Below are 21,147 nucleotides of genomic sequence, written 5' to 3'. Positions count from 1 at the left end.
AAACCATGGTCTGAGACACCAGGATGTAGTTAAAACTTCTTTCATTACGTAGCACAGCCGGTATCAAGGTAATTTTCTCTGATCTAGACTTTAAAGCTCACAAACTTCCAGAATTGCTTATTCCTTACCAAGAACAAGGGACAGCTTGGAACCTTGCTCTCACCATGTGAAAATTCAGGTGTGGATGAATATTGACACAAATTAAATCGTACATTTGCACGTGCAGGGGCCTTTGCTCAGACGCGCCCTCCTGGTAGGTCCCAGAGGCTCTCATTGTCTTTGAGAAGACTGGGAAAATATGGGAACACTGCCTGCACTGCCAAAACCAAGAGGATATAAAGAAATTGTGGAAATTATTATTTAGGGCTGCCTGTAAGTCCTGCAAGTTTTCATTATAATTGAGAGTTTTTCTAACTTAGAAATTATGAATCTCTTGCTGTGGAGATCCTTCTTGAAGGTGAGAGGCTAGCATTAAACTCAAACCCAGTACTTACCCAACTGATCCACTACATAATTCTGACTAATACGAGAGACAAAAAAGAAGTGCTATCACTTTTAGTTGCAGCAGAAGGCCTTTCATTATCAGTTTCAGCTCCTTTTGTCCCAACTGTCTGTCAACATTAAGGAAGGCAGACAGAGCATGCCACTGCGCTGGGAATGGTGAGGCTTCAGAACAACCAAACTAAAGACAATTACGTTCTATTTTACATATGACTGGGAGTAGCTCTGCACAGTCATGGCAATGAAAACTTGAAAATATTTTCTGTATTTTTAACGGAGTTTAAAAAATATTCCTTCTATTTAATTCCATTTTTTCTGCGCTTGTCTTCCTGTCAACGTTTATGGCAAGAACCATGGTGAAACCCCTCCAATATCGATCCATAAATACGGCTTATAATTTCTAGATATATACATGTTTGCACACTTCAGGTTCATAATTAGGCAGGAAAAATGTCAGACCCATAAAAAGCAAAGCAGAGCCTGTTATGTGCTGGGTGGCAGAAGCAAACGGAGGCGGCAGGAGGCTGTGAGCTGCCTGAAGATCCGCGCCCTGGCTGTAGTCAGGAATGACAGATGGTGTTTGTCAAGAGGATACAGCATACCTTCTTATTTTATCATGGATATATCACAGTAAGAAAACTATCAACGTTCACTAATTTCTCTAACAGATTTAAGAAATACACCCCACAGAAAAACAGCCAGAATTCCTGCTGGAAAGCAGACCGCCAGATGCAACTGGAAATCCCAATTAAAAGATGCAGTTTTTTTACCAAGAGACATTGTCAGCCATTGCATGTATTTTATTTTCTCATTAAGGAAATGCACTGAGCATATACTGCAATTACATTCAATACAGATTTATCATTGCAGAACAATCAGAAAATAAAGATACAATCAATACATATTTCCTGTAGCAGAACAGATTGAAGGAACCGATTCAAGCTGAGAGTAAATTGAAAAATACTTAAACCAACTTCAGTGATTTTTACACAGATGAGATATTTAAGTCTAAATTAACATTCTCAGCCAAGATCTGTTGCATTGCTGCAACCTTTATATTCAACAGCTTTCTCAGACCTATGCCTAGCAACTAAGCATAGCCCAGAACCGCCTCGTCTGGGAGCCCATTTGAACAAAACCCCAGAAGAACAGTCCCAGTCTGAAGCCACAACCTACATGAGACCATGAAAGGATCCATACAGAGGCAAGAGTGCAGTAAGACAAGGAGACGGTTTGGTTCATGTGACAGGCAACAGCTACAAGCCAGGCTAGGGTTATACTCTAAGTGGAGGTTTCACTGATTTCTCTTGAATAAGCTCTCTAGAGTTTGCAGCCTTAATAAATTTTTGTGAATGTGCAGAATTCTGTGACACACTGCCTGGAATTGAGTTCTCAAAGAATTATACTGAAAAAAAGTCATGACACAAAGCTAGTGGAAAAACTACTTTGCCACGTATTTTGTGAGTTCCATAAACTTGATGACCAAATCTTTTTCCAAACAGGCAACTAAAACTAGAACTCAGAAAACCACCTCTACTTCAATTACACCAGCTGGACTTTAAGCCAGTCCTATGCGTGCTGCATACCAGAGATTAGACTAGATCATCACAGTTGGACATTAAAATCTACAAATACCACTCAGCTGCTTGTCTGTCCCTCTGAGTTTTGATTCAAAGGAGGTACCACCCTGCTCTCCAGTATCTTAGACCCAAGCCCCTGCTTAGTGCTATCACATTGTATGTCATTTCTCATCTTGCCTAGTTTCAACATAACCACTTCAAAGGACTGCCTGCCTACTACCTAGCGATGCACAATGCCTTCTACAATGTGGCATATTTACCTGGTAAATGTTGATTGAGTTCCTTATAAAGATCTTCAAGTAATTTAATTAACTTTGCAAAATGAAAAGGATATATAAACCACCACAGATCAACTTAATCACATCATTGAAGGGGGAGATAAGTATTCTTACTCTCAAAGAATGAAGTTCAGGACAGTGGAGAACTAACTACATAGTTGAAACCACAAGAAGAATTTGGATAAACAAAAATGTTATTACTCAAGTTATAATTTGCCTACAAGAGAGGAGTTAACCCCTTGTTCTCAAAACCAGCAGTCGAGATGGAAGAAGCTGATCTCTGGAGGGAGCTTGCCAGTTCAAAACAACTTCTAAGCTCTTTTTTTTTTTTTTTTTTTTCCTTTTCCTTCTAACATTGTGGTAAGATTCTCAAAGGATCAGAAAGGAGAAGACGACTGGAAGGGTTTCTTTTCCAGGAAATAGGCATAATATAACATACCTCCCTGCATTGTTCTCTTAATGACCTTCTCTCACCAGTTTGTATCAATACTAAATCATCTTTATTTCAAGTTTTCTGCCTTTGTCCAGTTCACAAATATTCTCTGAAAGATTAATTTGCTTGCTAGAATTCCCAGTCACTTTGTGCTTGAAAATTTTAGCTTGCTTTTGAATGTCTGCCAACAACAAACCGCATTTGGATGATATTGGTCCTTTACCCTACTACAAGGCTACTTGCAGTTAAGATTTTTCCTTTTCTTTATACGTACTACCTAAATTGTAGGAAAACGTTACATATTTGCACAATCAACCCCTTATGATAAGCAAGCGGGCAGCGTTTCTCACATATAGGTCAAGACATATTTAGCAGACAGAACAATTTTTATACATGTCAGGTCTGCCTACTGCTTTTTGCCTACCGAAAAATACGGTACATGGAGTAACACGATTCGGAAATATAATCACCCCTGTTGCTTCAGGATACTCTTTTTACCCCCTCATGTCAGCTTCAGCAACAGATGCCACAGCAATGTAAAGACGAGGAGGGAGAAGTAGCTTGCGGAGGTGGTGACTCTCGAAGCCAGGCTTTTTGCATTGCAGTTGTTTGAGTAGCAGCAGTGAACGCTCACTCCCGGCGCCCTGGATCCATCCCTCCTTGCCCGCTCGCAGAAGGACCTGAACGAACAGGACTTCATAACGCCACCTAGAACAGAGCTACGTTGAACCCAAATGGCCCTGCATGGTCAGTCGCTCCTGCCTAACCCCCCCAGCACGAGCCTGACCACCCAATGCTGAGCAACGGCACTAGGGTTAGCCATCCCTTGCAAGTAGATTAATACAATTGCATCATATTACAGCATGCTAACAAGGTCCCACTTAATTTAAATAATTGTAATTTATCTTAGAAGCAACTGATACAGCTTAAATATCTCTGAGCATACTCAAGTGCAGTGCCTTCCTAATTTCCAGGTAAGTCATTTAACTTAAAAATGAGAGACTTAAAAAAGAAGTGGGCAATACTTAAAATGCTTTTTAACAGCATTCACATAGTGTGGACATGGCTCATCATGGCATACTGACAAATCACACTCAGTGGGATTTTGTATTAGATTGCTGCTCAACCAATAAAATTAGGGATTGAGATTTACCAATAGGGTTTATTTTGAGAGAAAACATTTACCTTTCTTCTTCTCCTTAGCTTACTACATACTCTTCTCTTTCCAACACTGCATATTTATTTCTATTATTAAAAATGTAATCAGTCAGAACTGTTTGCGACTACTCACTTGCTTGTCCTCTAATGACCGCACATGCATCCGAATGCCCTGGACATTGCTGAGTTCCTTGTCTGTTACAGTCTTCATCGCTAGAACCTACACAGGTGTAACACTGCAGTGTTTCACCTGGCATTAAGGAAAAAAAGACCACTTATAACAACAGTGTTTAGAGATTACAAAAAATGTTTTAAAATATCAACTACGCACTACTTCTGGTTTTGTTTGAAGCACATGCAAAAATTGCAAAAAGGTTTAAAAAATATCTAGAGATTCTGCAAATCCTATTAATTTTTCTTTGTTAGAAGTGGTCCAGATACTGATTTTAAAGATATTAAAAAATGCCATTTATGATGATGTTACAGTTTGCCCTTAATATAACCCAAGAATATCTGATGTTCTGTAACTGCATCCACACTTTCCTGTAACACCTTCAGAGCAGAGTCCACTGTAACAAGTTGGAGTATCAGGGTTTTTTCCCCTCTGTCATGATCTTTGGCCTACAGTACCATGAAAAAGTGCATTGTAAACACATCAAATCTTACTGTGATCCGTATTTCATTGCCTCCTAAAGTATCAGTTCAGCTGGAAGGCACAACAGTATATCTTAAAGACTTTTGCTTTTGTTTAAACATTACAACCGGAACTTGATCCTTTCTTTTGCTTCATTCAAACTACACTGTATTTTCAAAGGCAAGCATGATTTTGAAATACATTTCAAATACCACACTTCAGACTTGCAGAGCAGAAGGCACACTGGCTGTCCACAGGGACACATGCATTTAAATATATTAGCATACATGTTTATGTTTACATTACATAGCAGAGGTGAAATCCAGTGCTGCTAACCGCGTACACAACATCATCTGAAACCAACCCAGACCAGGAGAGAAGCCCAGAACAGCAAAGAGGCTCAGCCATGCCTGACGCAGGAAATGAAAGAAATAAAAAAAGGATGGAAAAGGGACTTGACTTACTTTTGAGTACAAGAAGGGAGCTGACAAGAGCCAGGCCGAAGACTGTCCACATCATGGAGATACAAGAGATGCACCATTACCCAAAGAAAGCAGTTTGTTTGCTATAAAGCCTTAATGCTTATCTTACATACCTAATCTTCTGCAGAGGATAACTTGTAGGATAAAGAGGTGTGCGAGAATGCTACTTATCTAGCTTATTCTGGTTGTACTTCTAATCACACGTACTTCACCTCCACAAACCCTGCAGGCAAAGCCTTCAGTAGCAGGAAGAAGACAATGTGTTCACCTTTCAGCAATAGATATGCTTAAAAACCACCACCCCATCACATGCCACAGCCTCCAACTCACGGAAACAGCCTCCTTACATTTGCCAGTGTGATTTGCCGGATCAGGGTCAGAGTATCGAACATTTCTGAGGATTAAGCCCATGATTGGGACATGAATGGTCCAAGTCTAGCGCATATATATATGTATATTTATAGAGAGAGCACGGTACAGACGTAGCTATGTGCATAGAAGTAGTATATTCTCATGGCCCATGGAGTGCTCCGAGCAGTGACCCATGAAGTGCTTTCTGCAGAGGACTTCCTTAATAACAGCTGCTGTATCTGGTGCTGCACATGAAGGAAGCAAGTGAAGTACATAAAACAGAGCCGTACTTATCTTCAACTTTCAACGAAAAAAATTTATTTACAATAGAGAATTTCATTTAAGTGACATGCATTTTTTTTTCATTTTTAATTTTATTTTACAAATCAGCAAATGCAGATAAAGTTTACACTCCTTAAGGCAAGAGTCCCCATGCAAGTAATACATGTTTATATTAAATCCAAAAGACATCCAACATGGGAACTCATGTACAAAGGGAAGCCTAGGATCAGCAATTTGTAATTTCTTAGAGAACTTGACAATCTCCCTGATACAGGAACTTTGAGATCAACTTGCTATGAATTATACTATGAAAATGCAAACAATAGCAAGAAATTCTGATAGTCATCATAGTACTGCATACAATTAAATCAACTTTATTTAGAAAGAAAATACAGTAGTGCATACGAAAAAGTGAAAATATAACCTGTCCACATAAATGTATGGACATCAGTGTGCCAATGGTCATATTGCACTCAATATCGAAGTCCAGAAATTTGGTTCAAAGTTAGCTTTTCCCCATTTTGGCAATCAGTTCATCACAAATCTTTGTTAATTCTTCTATCTCTTTATTCTGGAAAATAAAAGGAATATTAAGTATTATGAGAAATATTTTTGCATTGAGATGAGTATTTTTTCTTAAGTTATCCAACCTTTGGAAGAAGTGTGGGACAATTAAGTTTTCTCCAATATAGAGAACAGAATATCTATCTATCTATATAGGTATATATATGTATACATAGTACAGCTACATATACAGCATTCAAACAATATGATCACTTATTTCCACACACAGCTCCCCCAATTTCAATAAATACAATTTAGCCCTAAGGCAGACGGCTTTATTGCAGTCATTCCTAGCACACGATAATAACGCATAGTGCAAATTTGTTTCTAGGCTGCACTTTTATAGCATTATTTTCACTGTTTTCCACGGGCTCTAAGCAAGGACAAGCCACACTATACTGAAAGCAAGCTCCTTTGCTGGGCTAGAGAACATGAAATATAAATAGGGATTTCCTACAGTCACTTTTGCCCGAAGCCATACAGATCTGTATCTGATCATTTTATCTATGTTAACCATGGAGGCACATAAGCTAGCATTGGAATTACAGCTAAAACTAAAAATGGAAATAAAAAAAAAAGAAGAACTAAAACAAGATGATCTTACACCCAAGAACGAAAGCAAACCAAGGGCCCTGCTTGGTACGCAGGTGCACACTGAGCTTTGACCGAGTCTGACCCCCGGGCTCTGGGATCAAAGCCTGGCAGATGGGTCCATCTGCCTGAACTGCCCAGTGCACACAGCTGGTTTTGTTATAAGATTTGAGCAGTGCTGCTCTCCCTGGGGCCGGTAATCTGCCGGGCCAGCCGGACATGAGGAGCAAGACAGGTCCTCGGGCAGACCTCGGTCGGCTGCAGTCTGAGCTCCAGTGGCTGGATGCAGCCACTCTGGGGAAGTTTCACTTGACTTTGGTCATTCTGTTGACTTCTGCATTAAATAGAGCTGAACTGCTATTTACCTTTTGTTCCAGTGTTCTTTCCAATGCGTCCACTTTCAGCTGCTCTTTACGAAGGCTGGCCTGATACGCTGCTTGCTCTTGCTGAGCCTTGCCTCTCACTTGCGCGATTTCAGCATTGGCTCTAGAAAAAACATAGATTTTTGTCATGTCAGGTTCTTCACAGGAAAGGACAGCGGGTACTGAAGGATGGACTGCATCTTAACAGATGGGTGGCGAGGGCAGGACCACTTTCTGCATGCCTTTGAAAGTATTCTGAGACTTGTCCCTGGAGATTTTTCATGACTCCCTCTCTTGCTCAGCACAGGTTGTAAAATCTTTTCTTGATGTCTGTGTCATTCCCTTCATGCTTCTCTCAGATATCTCTGCTGGGGTCAGAAATACCACTTAGGTAGAAGTGTTTTATGGCAGTTTCTAAACCTGATCTCCAGTTGTTACAGACTAGACTAACAGCTGGGACAACAGCTGGAAAGCAAATCCAAGTCTTACTTTGTTTTAGACACTGATCAATCCTAGCGACATTTTGGACACATCTCTTGGGCCTACTAGACTGTAATACAAGTCCTGAATGTAATCCCTAGAAATGCTTAATTGCTCATTATATGGAAGCATAGAAAATAAATTAATTTTAAAAAAATCAACCAGAGCTGCCTCTCTTAAGCCACAGTCTGATGGTTCCTCCTTAACAATGGCTTAAGGAGTTACTATCTCTGCACGTCTGGCATGATCTTTTGTGCAACTATTCCTCATCGTCCTCAGCACAAGTTGGGCTGATCCAGCTTAGATAACTGGTGTTACTAGGGAAAGACTGCCTGGCTGACTCTGGACTGGAACAGCTGAGCAGCACTTACACGTTCTGTTCTGCTGATTGACGCAGGGGCAATAATGCAGCACATGGGCAACACCCAGTCTCTGGGGGCAGGAATTCTGGCTGCAGGTGCAAATATCTGAGCACAGCCCTCCATAGCTGCATAACCCTAGCTAATGGCTTCTTTCTTGATCTTCCCTGGAAAAAACGTTAACGAAACATGAAGACATTTGATAAAGATAGAAATTTGAGGTGTTCTATATGGTCAGGAGCCGAAAGAAACACCAGGACATTACAGAAATTCTCATGGCATTTTATTCCACCCTCCATCGCCATGCAGCCTGTCCTCTGCATCCTGAGGGAGCAGGTTTGGGATGCAAGGTCCAGCCACAGGAATCTCCCTGCAGCATGAACTCCTGGAAAGAGATGTGTACAATCAATTACCTGTCCAGTTTTTCCTCAGCGTGAATTTTGAGTGCTTGATACCTCTGCTCTTCCTTCTTTACTCGTGATAAATATTCCTGCGCGCATTTCTTTAACACTTCTTCATTCTTAAATGAGAAGATCACATAAAATTTAATCCAAGAGGTCAAACTGTAGTACAGGTATCTATTTGTGGGAGTCACATTCAGGCTAACACTGACATCCGCACACAGAGGTGTCTGAAGCAATATTACACAATGCAAAAATATTTACAGTTCTTCTGTTTGCATTTGATCATGGTTGCAATCCTTCATCTGAGGATTACGTTATGTTTTGCACTTTAGGCACAACCTGTGACCTGAGGAATTCACGTGCTAGGTGTTAACAGAATGCTCAGCCCAGAAGCCAGCCCTGTCACATGCTCAAGTTCCACAGTTATGTGACATCTAATGAAATTGCAGTGTCGCAGATGGGAGCAAGTTACTCTTGTGCAAAATCTTCAATTTTTAAAGCTATTCCAAAATGAAAGCACAAATCAGCATTCATGTCCTCCCTCCCCCCAGCACGCTACAGTCTAATGTAGTTCATCAGATTCAACTGGAACACAAAGATGTGCCTTCTGTTATGCAGGCACTGGTACACGAGAGCCTGCTCAGTTTTGCTCTGTAAAGGAGGGGACTTTCACACTACTCACCTTCCGAAACCCCTCTAATACTTCTTTCATTTTTTCGTATCTCCTGAAAAGATCTGCCAGTGATTTCTCCACTGAGTTCAGATCTGCCAACGCTTGTTCCTTCTCCACTATCAGCTGCTGAACAGTGTGATGGGAGACAGATTTCTCTCTCTGTTCATCCTCTGTTAGAAAGAAGAGAGGGGGAGGAAAAAAGAAAGTGATTTTTAGAAGGGTAATAGTAGTAAGAACACTGATTTCACTGTCATCTAGAGTCTCTACTATGCTGTGTTCTATGTTGGGTATTAGTAAGTTTGCAGGATCCAGAAAAGTAATTTTTATATAAAGACACAATCCTGTTTTGGAAAAAGGTTGCTAATTACAGTGATATTTAAATATTCTGGTGTTGGGGAAAAATGTGAATATATCTCTGTACTGATGATTTATTTCACTCTGAACTCAGCTGTTCCCATATAAAAGGCAGCTCTTGGAGTTCCCTTGTTTGCCTGAAGGGAAAGACATTTATGCCCATTACTAGCACTGGCAATAAATTATTTGCCATTGTTGATATATGCTTGTCATCTCCTGGCATCTCTTCTAATCCTGTACAAACAAGGCACTTTGTTTAATGGAATTCAACCCTTTCCTTGGAAAAACACTGTTTTGCAAACTGTCATTCTTAGGATTATTGTAGCAAGTACCAGAAAGGAAATCTAACATTAGACAGACTTTCTAAGTTCTGGTCTGCAGAAAACATCTTCCAAACTTCTCCTGTGTATAGTTACATTTGAGGCAGAGATAGTGGGAAGAACACAACAGGAATCCAAATCCATATGGAAGAGAACTTTTGAAAGGAATTGTCCTAGTAATAAATTGGAATAGGCATATAACTGGAAGAAAAGGTCTGGCATTGTCTTCCAAAATGCTTCATATCCTAAAATATGATTCTTGTGTCCATGTTTTAAGAGCTACTTTGAATGATACTGAAATGAAAACCAACCCGCAAAACGCAGCGGTTTTATATTACCGTTTCCCTTTGTCTATGATGGCAACTAAAATAAGGTAAGAAGTTCTCCCGTGTAAGAAGTGTGGGGCATTTCAGAATCTACAACTTTTCATTCAGGCCTTTATATTTTGTAGTATAAAGAACTAAACAAGACTTAATTTTTTTATTTGAATAGAAGTTTTTATCTGAATCAAGTATTTCATAGTGCTGGTCAGCTCTGAAATGTCAAAGTTGATACTGTCAATTCCCAAACTGAGATTAATCTCTTTCTTCTGCATACTCAATCCTTTTATACACTTTTTTGCTAGCCTAACTAAGCCCAAAGCACCGACGATGCCACGCTGTGCATCAGCTCATGTTGGTTTTGTTCTGTGCTCCTCTGCACACCCACTGACAGCATCTTGCTGGGACAGAGCCTGACCTGAGGTTATTTTGCTCTACATAATGGAGACGATTGAAAGAACCAGAGAAGCTCCCAGGACCTGCACTGAGTTTGCAGCACTGGAAGTTGTTAATGCCTTTACTTTACTGGTCAGCAAACACTGACATGGCAGAACCAAGAAACCCAGTGCCCTGCAATGCCACATTAGTTTGACAACATTTAACATTTCATAAAAAATAAACATTCTTTTCTATTTTGCCTTCTTAAAAACACTCTGTAATCATCTGTAGTGTCAAAATAACTGTATTCTCAAGTAAAATGAGAAAACCATTTGTCATCCTTTGTTTATTTTTCTAAATCTGAGAAGTTGTCACCTTGCATTCCAGCACAAGGTTTGTTTAATCACGCTGGAGATTATACACAGCTTAATTCCAAAACACTTACTGGCAGGACCCTGTTCTTTGGCAAAACCTGTCATCACAACTCCATGCAGGGGAAGAGATGCATTTGCATGATCACGTAATGTACTTAAATGTATTTAATGTCACAACTTCACTTTTCCTGAGACTGCTGTCTGCAGTGTTTTAGCAATTTCCTTCTTACTTGCTTCTAGGGCAACCTAGAAAGTTAGTAATTCATGACTCACTCCCTCACAACTACCGAGCTCTTCCTGTTCCTCCCAGTGCATCGCGGTGCCCTCCTCTCTCCTCAAAGGGACCAGCTCCTCACACACATCCCCAGCCCACCTCAAATGCATGCAGGAATTGAATTAGGGACAAGTGATATCCGATGCTCCATTTCTCCTCTCCCTGGACCAGGGAGCGAGCTGCGCCTCACTAGACTCCAAGGGGAAAACAGGAATTTATACTGGGGAAGACAGCGACATATGAATTGAAAAGAGGGAAAGTTTCCAGTCAGCTTTAGGAAACGGGTGCCTGATAGTCTCAGGTAACAGTTAAGATACATTTAAAACCAAAGTGGTTAAATACTACAGAAAACAGAAACTAGCACCTGGCTGGAGGGGAACTGGAAGATCCCTGTGATATTTTCTAAAGCTAAAATTTAGCTTTAATGAAAAATCTGCTTAGTGGAATTGCACTGATAATAGTCTGCCAGTCAAATCTTAGTTGGGCTGTTACAGATACTTATTTCTAAAGATATTTATGAGGTTATGCGATTAAAATATTTTAATTAAAATGGCTTCCATGTCTGTGACACACACTGTCCACGGCTCACCAACAATAACAACAGTATGCTCAGGACTAACACTATCCGAACTGACAGAATCAGAGCACCACCACAGCAGATCCGCTTTCAGGCTCAGCTCAGTATTACTTACATTACTTAATGGGAATGCAGCAAACGGAGAACAAAAGTAAAAGAAAGTAAAAATGCAAAATGCTGGTGTGAAAGTTGGTGAAAAGCTTTACTTACCAGGCTTGCCTGTTTTGTTTTTGCAAGCAAATAGCAAGAAGCAACAAAAACGGAAGCAAAACAGAAAATCAGGAATTGTTAGGAAAGCAGAAAGTAAGTAATGCAACAACCTGTAATGCACAAAGCATAACATCTGTTTGTTTTTCATAATGAGAAGTTAATTAGGTATTTAAATGTACAAATACGAGGATACATTTTTAACAGAAAAAAACCCAACATTACAAATCCATCAATAAAAAGGAAACCCACGACAGGGGTTTTGGAAGGGAACCGTGGCTGGCTGCGATCAAGGTGTGTGTAGGGTGGGGTGCCGTGACCACGGGGGTTACGCAGGCTCCGTTCCATACAGCTGCCAGTGCCACGCAGTTGTGAGCCACAGAACTTGGGAAACAGTCAGCAAAGCAGTAGCACAAGCAGCAGGCTAGCCTGGAAAGCCTGGTCTTTTTTCTACCCCTCCCTAATATAAATGAGAATGTGTTAGGGGCTGAGGCGAGTGTAAGAAACAAGGAAAAATTGTTGAAGCACCAGTGAAATAATATGCAAAGAGACACTAACAGGGATCTATACACCGACAGCTTGCAAGCTCTGGCTGTACAGAGTGTGGCATGAAACTAACTGCACAAGCTACGTTGGGTAATATTGGGTTATATATGTGTAATACAGCAAATACTAGACATTCCACAGCCATGGAAATCCAAGGCAATACTGTTTGCAATGCGTGTTTTCAGTGCCTTTATAGGCAAACATACACAATCATCTATTGTTAATATGGGATATTTTCAATATTCATTATACATACACACAACGACCTATAAAAAGCTGAGCAGGACTTATCAACCATACTGAATATTCATTAAAGGGATTTGCAGAAGTGGTTCACTTGTAATGCCCTCCTACCAGGGCTGTATGAATAGCTCAGAAGGGTTAAAGCACAGGCATTTCTTTTGTCAAAATGCATGTTTTGCTTTAGCAGTAAGGCTAAATAATGTGATAATAGTTCAGTGAAGTACATACAAATAGCACACAGACAATCATTTTCCTCTATATCGTGGCATTTGGATGAGTGAATTCCTTTATCGAAAGGGACAGTAATTTACGACAAATGACAGGAGAAAGTGGGACAATTATACCAAAAATTTACATTAAAGGCAGGGAGAGGAAGCCTTGCATTTAACGTACTACCATGCTGTAGAATTTGCATACTGCTCTAATTAACACATGCTTTCTGTGTCACTATTGTTGTTTCAGATCCTTTGCAAACGGACAGCAAATTACATTACTTATAGCCACAGCTCTTAAAAACTTGCCATAGATCATTTGAAAGACTCTGACTGATACTCTTGATTTGAAGTTTAAAGATCTTTCTACTTCCTCAGTGACCAATGGCCCAATGCTTTAATTATCCTTGATTTTTTTGCAACAATAGGAAATGGCAATTGTAGAATTTACTATGTAAGCCATGGCTGTGCCTTTGCCTTAGGACCCCTATCCTACATGTTCTTGTTGCACTGTGGTCTCACAATTAGAATTTTTTTCTTTTAAAACTGCTTCTCAAAAACAGAATTTGAACTTGTTATCAAAAATAACTTTTGTTGCTAACGATATACATATGCTTGGGGAAAAAAAAGACTGTGTTTGTCCGTATGAATGGCCAGGTTCAGGGACAAAGCTATACCAGAGTATGTTTAGTGTGAACCAAAATGAATTAAGTTCTTTGCATACTCTGGTCACTCCTATTTTAACACTTGCATGATGAGAATGACAGATGTTATGTTAGAAGGCAGGCAAATTTGCTCAGTTGTACATACAAAAGGCAACAGAGGCATAACACCATAGAGAATGAAGCCAGGCATATTATTCATTATTATATATCATTAGTGTTGTAATTGTTATTATTAGATTTATTTATTTATTTATTTATAGGCCCATTTTCCCCTTCACTTGAAAGGAAGCTGGGGTGTCTCCCAACAGCTAAGAAATATAGGAAGGCAGCAAAAGCACCAGACATTGAACTACCTTCCCCCACTCTCTTTGGGCAAAAATAATAAAATTTGCTACAAATCTATGTAAATACAACTCAGGCATTAATTAAAAAAGATTTAAAAGAAAGCAAAACTTTGGGGGTCACACAATACTTACTGTATATGAGGGGACTGCCAATTTTAAAAGGGACAGACCAATATGGTATGTTGATAGCTGGAATTAAAATCCCTCCCTGTTAAAAACCGGTTAGAAAGATGCAGGTATGCCTGTTGCGTTCCTGGCACGCTGCACTCTCTGAGACAGTTCTCTCAGGGGGAGTAAGAGGAATAATTTCTTTCTTTTTTTCACTAAGCACAGTGCAAACAGGCTGGGTACACAACACTCCCTGCTCGCTGATATCATTAGCTAGGCCAGCCTTTCTCCTGCAGCCCAGATTTAACTCCGAGGCCACTCCTAATGGCTTTTAACAATATTTCACCATTCACTGCTGCTTTACTCAAGCCTGTCCAGGTGAGCTTGGTCCTGCTGTCTCATCAGTCACTGCTTCTTTTCCTGCTCTTCCCAGCAATTTTGGCCACAGAGAGCCCATGACCCCGCTCAGCCGTTCGCCCTCCTGGGAGCAGCTTGAGCTGAAGCAGTGCAGGGCAGCACAAGCCACTGGTGCTTTCTAAAGCCAGACTAAGAAAAAGAGCTTTGGAAATCTTATGAGAAAGCTTTAAAATCACCAGGGCCAGACCTCCCATGCCAAGGAAGCACACAAATCCTGCAACCTTTGGTTTTGAAAAGCTACTGCATGTAGTGGTTTTCATTTTTGGGGCATGTTGTTAAAACAGGCATTTTCTATATATTGTGAGGCAAAAGATGTCATAGTTTAGACCTTAAGGATGACCCCTATGTCAGCAAATAACTGGGGACATGGAGATTGACCACTCATAATCACTCAGCTGGGATTGGAGTTAATCTAGGTTTTGGTCTGACCAATGCACTTAACACAGATAATCCCTGTTGTTGTAAAGACGTAAGTTTGGTATCTCCCATTAAAGAGTTGGGAGCAGACGACTGAAGGGATTTTAGGTCACTGCAAGTCTCTCCCAGAGATACTTGTGCATTCTGAGCAAAGCATTTGAACATGTTTCCTATGGGACAGTCTGCTTTGATGCAGAAGAAAAAGCCCTGACCTTCCTGTATTACCTGAACTGCCTCGGGGGCTACTTTCTGTAAAACGAAGCCTTAGCTTTCCATCACAACCTGGCACCGTATGCTAGTGTGCTCAGATGCATTCACTATTCCCAGCAGCATCAGCAGATGTAGCGAGCATCAAAATGAAGCCCACCGACTTCAACCATGTTTCTAGGCTCTTTTCAGAAAATCAAAGTGGAGGAGAGAATCTTCCAGGTTAAGAACACCTACCTATCATCTGGGCAATTGTCTTCTCATATTCTGAAACTATTTTCCTGTAAGAGGGAAAAAAAGAAAAGTTTTTGGCAAATATCATAATTGTTAATGCTTCCTTAGAAAAAATGCTACTTAATAACTGAACTATGGTATTTTAAAAGAGATACAGGACCCCTTCACATTTTTATATGCTCCTTATTACCTGAGTAACAAATAAAACTGACAGTTTAAACATTGCACCTGATTTTTAAATCTCCATGTAAATTAGTATAGGTGGGGAGAGGGAAAAGAGATTGCTTTGAAACAAATTCTGTTATTTGAAATGTGCCTGAAGTACATTACCGGTCATGATATAAATATAAACATAATCACATTGGTCTAATTCAAGACTTAGAAAGTCCGATTTTCCTATTACTTTCTCCCCTCTTCTCCATGTTTGTGTTTGCTTATTTTTAATGTAAACGTTAAGTTATAATTGGTAGCAAGTAAATCTAACAGGAGTAGAGTTGGCACTCATCCAAAATATATCTGATCTTCTACTCTCCAAATGTGACTAAAAGATCCACTAGCACTTAAGAGAACAAGACCAAAATATTCAATTATGTAGCACAAAATCCATCGTGTCCTATTTTCCAAATCTGTTTTTGAAACAGAGGTGGCAAAATGTTACTTTTAAGACTATTTTATTTCATATAATCATGGTAGACTTTGATTTTCCTTCTTGAAAAGGAGGTTAGCCAAAATAAGCAGATTAAATGTGATTTAGAAAGATGATCTATCTCTTCCCAGAGCCAAATAAAGCTAATGAAATGAGACTAACTTGATCTGTGCTTTGATTCATGAGCCACATAGGACTGTCTACGAAAAACAAAATTATCCCACACTTCATCTGAAGTGGATATTCAAAATAGCTCACTGGTATTTGAATAAGTCTCTTTTGAAGTCTTAGCTCGCTTTCACTTGCTCCATTTTAGAGGTCTGGTGCAGTTGGTGAGGTTACAGAAAGGATGTGGGAAAATCCTGAGACAGAAGTCAGTAAGGAAAGGAGAAACTTGCAGAGCTCCCAAAATACTAACGCAGTAAGTCCAGTACCGCCTGTCTCAAATCTGAATCACAAAGAAAGCCCAGAAACCCCTGAAGAGGCCACCTGCCCCAAAGGTCAGTAGCATCTCACTTGCCCTGGACCTGCAGAGCACTCAGCAGAGCAGGGGTTTACTGCTTCAGCTGCTGCCTCCACTGGGATCTGCTCAGATGCTGCTTTCCCTGCTGCCAGTCCTCTTGTTTTAATTGGCTTCTTTCTTTTTTTTTTTTTTTTTAAACTATAAATTACACTTTTGAGAGCACAGATAGTGGCAAGAGTTTTCCCTAAAAAGGAAGGGATTGGTTTCATGTCCAAAGAAGATTACCTCAAAAGCCTGCTGTAAGCAATAAGGATTTTAAAGCCATGTCATATCCTTGTAACACCAGGCACCTTTAGGAAGTTTTATCATCCTAGGAAATGAAGCCAAGGATGCAGGGCAATGAACGCGACATTAGACACTGTTACAACACTTCCCAGCCTACGCTGCACCACGGAAGTTGGCAGCAAAGTCAAATCACCTAATATATTTCTTATTTTTACCAGCTTAGACTAGTTCAAGTAGGTACTGCATTCTCTGCATTATCCAGCCTTATGAATCATGTGGCAGCTATTAAATAGAAGTGGATACTGCAATGGCACATTGTTTTTAATAATATTGGATTTGGAAAGCAAGTTAGTCAAGTGAAGTCTTGTTCCGGATCGTTGTCAAAGGCCTTTTTCAGTCAAGCAGCCTCAATAATGGTCATTATGGCTGGGGAACCAAAGGATGCTGGCCACATCACTCCTCTCTGTGACGGCACATCTTCACCCTAGATTGACACACTGCATCGGCTTAACTCCTGGTATTTTATACATTCATTCTATTTATTGACTTTCTGCAATTTCAGAAGTCAACCCACCAACAAAATCCAGGGTTACAAAGGATCTCCAAGGTCATATGCTTGACTTCCCTTACTGAGGCATAATCAATTAGTCCTCCAAATAACCATATTTAAATAGTTCTTGCCCACCTCTGGTTGTACCCTTGGATTACAGCATAGCCCACCCTGGTTTAGCTCTTTGACAGATATTACATTCTTACAACTTCTCATCTTGGCTGCTGTTCTCTGGACTGAAATTTCCTCCAGTCTGATGTTTTTCTGGAAACTATGCTGGACTCAGGATATTCCAGGTAGAGCACACAGGACTTGGGTAAAGGAGCATTGCTTCTCCTGTGGAAAGTGATACTTTTGTGCTTGTAACTCTAGATAATCCCTTCACTCCTTGTGTATCATTATGTTGTATCTAATTGCTGCATCTCCAATTTACCACACATGGACTGTTTCAACATTTTATCTTCCAAGATAAATCTTTCTTTGTGCACACATATGTATTTTATCATTTTGTGATGATATTAGCCTGATTTTTTTCACTTTTTCTAGGGATGGGGCTGTGAGAAATTTGGCTTACATAATGTGGTTTTTTTCAAATCAAATTTCATTGTGGGTGTAGACACACAAGCAAATTACTGTGAGGAAGATTAAGGTACAGATCTACAGCGTGCCAGCTGCTCTGTGTCACCCCCTGCCCTCCTTTCATTAAGGAATAAGCAACCTCTGCCAGTGCCCGTTCGCAGCCGGCAGGCACATGCCTCCAGGCAGTTTCTAGAGAACAGACCAAGTACCGCACTTGAGCACGTGCTGAACTCTGAGACATTCCTTACACAATTCCTAATTTTGTTCATTCCTTGTTTCGCTTCCTCGGTTCGACAGCTTGCAGCAACTCTTCTCCCCTTTTGCCTCATTGTGCATTTGAGGGCTGGGAGATGGTTTTCTAAAAGAAATAAAGCAGCTGCCCTTGCCTTTTCAGATGCTTCTCTTAAGATGCTTTGGCTCAAAGCGCGGCGCTGCTGCTATTCAAATCTGCCATGTGCGACTCCTGGCATCCATGCTACCGTTTGCCGAGTTCTGCACTGCAGTTGACTTTTACCTTTACTCCCTAAGTACAGCTTTCCTGGATATAAGCAGGAATTGCATATGCAGGTCATCGCTTGATACAGCTCATTGGCTTTAGCTTTAAACCACTGAGACATTCAATTTTTGGAAGAAGCTGGTGCTAGAACAGAAATGATTTTGAAGGAAAGTCAGTCTCAGAAGCAATAGCAGAAATTACTACTTAAAAGAAGGATGCTAAGTTTCCTTTTATTTATCAGTTTGGGGTGTGTGTGGTTTTTCTGTCTGTTTGAAGGTAGAAAATAATAGGCTTTAAAGACTCCATGAAATATTTTTGATTACTTTTTCAGATTCAGATCAATGAGCAGGTCAAGCTCATTGGTATGTCATTCTTATGGTATTACCACTGTAGAAAAAGAAATGGCTGAAATGGGAAGCAACAGTGATTCTTTGAGCAACTCCACTCACCTTATCCACACTACAGTGATTTTTTTGTCCCTGTTACAAGTGGTAGGACCCAGGTTGGGAAGGAAGATCAGACCGGTTATGTTCCAGTACACAGATATTTAATGTAATAGAGGCAGGTTTGCAAGGAGAAAGAGAATACAACTGGTACAACTAGAATAAACTGAAAAGGCTCAAGGTCCTTCTGTCAGCTCTCAAATGGTGCAGCAAAATGCAAGATAACTATTGCTTTACTAAAATCAAGCTTAGCGTGTGCAGTAATTAAAAAATCAGCTCAGTTCAAAGAAGAGGGTGTTGAATGTCCTTGATAGTCAACACTCAGAGGCCAGAGTGGTTCCTTTGCAAGAAATGCTTTCCTACTGGCAACTGGGTTTTTGTTTTCTACTGTTAAAAAAACTTTACAGTAATGCCCTGGAGGGAGCCTGTACTACTCATACCTATCTGCAAACCTTCACACTCCTTCTGTTGGCAAAACTGTTTGTGGAGAGTGAATTTTAAATTAGCATGTGCATACCCCTGCCAGCTCTGCAGGCAGACTCATTCAGTCAGGCAAGGCAAACATCTTTGCACAATCTATGTGACAATTCACAGCACAAACTGCAGGAAATTCTTCCCTTACATGAACCTAGATTAAGCCCTCTCTTATCTCAGTATTTTGAGCATGTAAACGAGATTGGCAACATAGAAGTTTTCAATGATTACCCTGAACAGGGGTGCCCACCATGCAGGGCAAAGACAAAGTATCAGGTTAGGATCAATCCAAAGCCTGCAGTTAAAAATAACGACACAAATTCAGCTAACCAAAACAGCTGTACAACCATGGTACTCTGCATAGTATTCACAGGCTGAGATGAGACGCTGTCAGTGTGATTAGTGACAAGTTCATAACCCACCTCATTTCCAACACTTCCCTTCTGCTTTCTTCATATTTCTCTTTCCACTCAGATACTTCTCTTTCCTTGGCCACAATCTGAAACAAAGCAAGCAAAGGGAAAAAACCAAACCAAAACAGTAAAACCAAGTGATCCATTAAAGAGAAAATTAAATAACTGTACAATATTTGATTTTAATATGAAATCCTAATTAACAGTGGTATAGCTTTCAAGTGCGTAATGGGGTTCAAATATAAGCACCCCCAGTGACTGTTTTCTTTTTCAGACTGCAAGATGCAATTAAAAAAGTTCAGGTGTGAAATCATACTTAAGTTTTGAAAAACTATCTTAGTAAAGTAGATGCAATGTTCTTGTTTCATGTTTCATTCCTGATTATAACATGGACACTTTCCAAAAAATACTATATTACACTACGCTGTGTCTGATTTGACCTGGTGCCAAACCTTAAATACTTCTGTCCATGGGTTTGGAACACGGTTTGTCCTCTAACGGGGTTCTACTGCTTCCACATGCGTATTTAGGGCTGACCATCCATGGAATTTTATACCTAAAGGACTGTGTTCTTTTGTGTTCCTTTTGTTCACACAATCTATCATAAAGTTTGGAATACTCTAACACTACTTTGTACCCATTTTTAAATTGTTATTATTAGCCAGACTAATCTTATATATAGCTTTGTAAAATACAAAAATTTATTCCTATTTCTAGCATCTTACAATTTTATATAATTATATAGCAACGTCAAGATGCACAGAGTACACCTGAGGTTAAAAAATATAAAGATATATTTCCATATAATGTCTGCTTTTCACTTATGTCAAAAAATATAAAACTTACAGTGTAGTGCCCTTTGCTTTAGTAGCCTCTGGCGTGGCTTTAGCGTGGCTGAGGATGGTTTCATGAACAGAACAAGTGTTCATAATATGAATCATTTGGGAGAAAACAGGAAGGAAGGAAACCACAAAGGGCACATCTTTTCTTTTCCAAATTCTGAAGAAAATTACCTCTGCTCTGGCGAGTCGTAGTGCAGAGTCTAAGTCTTGCTGGGGGTAGAGAAGACCTGTGGTGCTTTCTGCATCCGAGGTGCCGATCCGGGAGTACAGTGCACTTTTAGAGATGGAAACATCTGCTGGGATAGCAGGTTCTCTCTGTGTGTTTGTTTTTTTTAAATACAAAGAAATGAACCATTAAATATGTGTTTAGCTCATATGTTTTCTGGGTGTAGTGCTAGGCACCAGGGTCCTGAGGTAGGACTAGAATCCTGTGCACTACTAAATTATAACAGCAGTAACACTGACAAGGAACTTTGAATTTAGAAATCATAAAATATACATTTAAGATCCATAGTAAGCACCAAGGGAGCCATATTACCCTTGGAGAGAGGAAATAAAGACAGCACTTTGCCATCAATATTTTAAGGTCCTATATTAGAAGATATACTACTGTCTGATGCAGAGATT

General features: G+C 40.0%; 2 protein-coding genes across 7 annotated transcripts in view; both read right to left on the bottom strand.

The window, feature by feature from the left end:
• Positions 1 to 2,710: 2,710 nt before the first annotated feature.
• Positions 2,711 to 5,173, bottom strand: LYPD3 (LY6/PLAUR domain containing 3). Its single transcript, XM_075107449.1, has 3 exons — positions 5,049 to 5,173; positions 4,084 to 4,200; positions 2,711 to 3,500 (listed from the first exon to the last, which is right to left on the bottom strand). Exons 1-3 carry the CDS (start codon positions 5,101 to 5,103, stop codon positions 3,295 to 3,297), a joined length of 378 nt encoding a protein of 125 aa, XP_074963550.1. The 5' UTR covers positions 5,104 to 5,173; the 3' UTR covers positions 2,711 to 3,294.
• Positions 5,174 to 6,050: 877 nt separating this feature from the next.
• The window catches only part of TACC2 (transforming acidic coiled-coil containing protein 2), a 153,494-nt gene continuing 138,397 nt past the window's right edge, over positions 6,051 to 21,147 (bottom strand). For all 6 annotated transcript variants that reach the window (XM_075107437.1, XM_075107433.1, XM_075107434.1 and 3 more), the window contains 7 exons: positions 20,692 to 20,835; positions 19,688 to 19,764; positions 15,333 to 15,376; positions 9,142 to 9,302; positions 8,469 to 8,575; positions 7,220 to 7,340; positions 6,051 to 6,270 (listed from right to left, as the gene is read on the bottom strand). In XM_075107437.1, the coding sequence (XP_074963538.1) occupies positions 6,205 to 6,270; positions 7,220 to 7,340; positions 8,469 to 8,575; positions 9,142 to 9,302; positions 15,333 to 15,376; positions 19,688 to 19,764; positions 20,692 to 20,835 (720 nt within the window). In that variant the 3' untranslated portion in view covers positions 6,051 to 6,204. The remainder of the gene's footprint in view (positions 6,271 to 7,219; positions 7,341 to 8,468; positions 8,576 to 9,141; positions 9,303 to 15,332; positions 15,377 to 19,687; positions 19,765 to 20,691; positions 20,836 to 21,147) is intronic.

This window comes from Phalacrocorax aristotelis, chromosome 12 (genome assembly GCF_949628215.1).
Source record: "Phalacrocorax aristotelis chromosome 12, bGulAri2.1, whole genome shotgun sequence".
In the NCBI taxonomy this organism is placed as follows: Eukaryota; Metazoa; Chordata; class Aves; order Suliformes; family Phalacrocoracidae; genus Phalacrocorax; species Phalacrocorax aristotelis.
The sequence above is the reverse complement of the archived record's forward strand: the minus strand, read 5'-3'. Positions and strand labels throughout refer to the sequence as shown.

Coding starts and splice junctions, on each gene's coding strand:
- LYPD3 (XM_075107449.1), bottom strand. CDS start 5,103: ATGATGTGGACAGTCTTCGGCCTGGCTCTTGTCAGCTCCCTTCTTGTA. Junction 4,201..5,048: donor CTCCCTTCTTGTACTCAAAA/GTAAGTCAAGTC, acceptor CCTTAATGCCAG/GTGAAACACTGCAGTGTTAC. Junction 3,501..4,083: donor GGTCATTAGAGGACAAGCAA/GTGAGTAGTCGC, acceptor GCTCTGTTCTAG/GTGGCGTTATGAAGTCCTGT.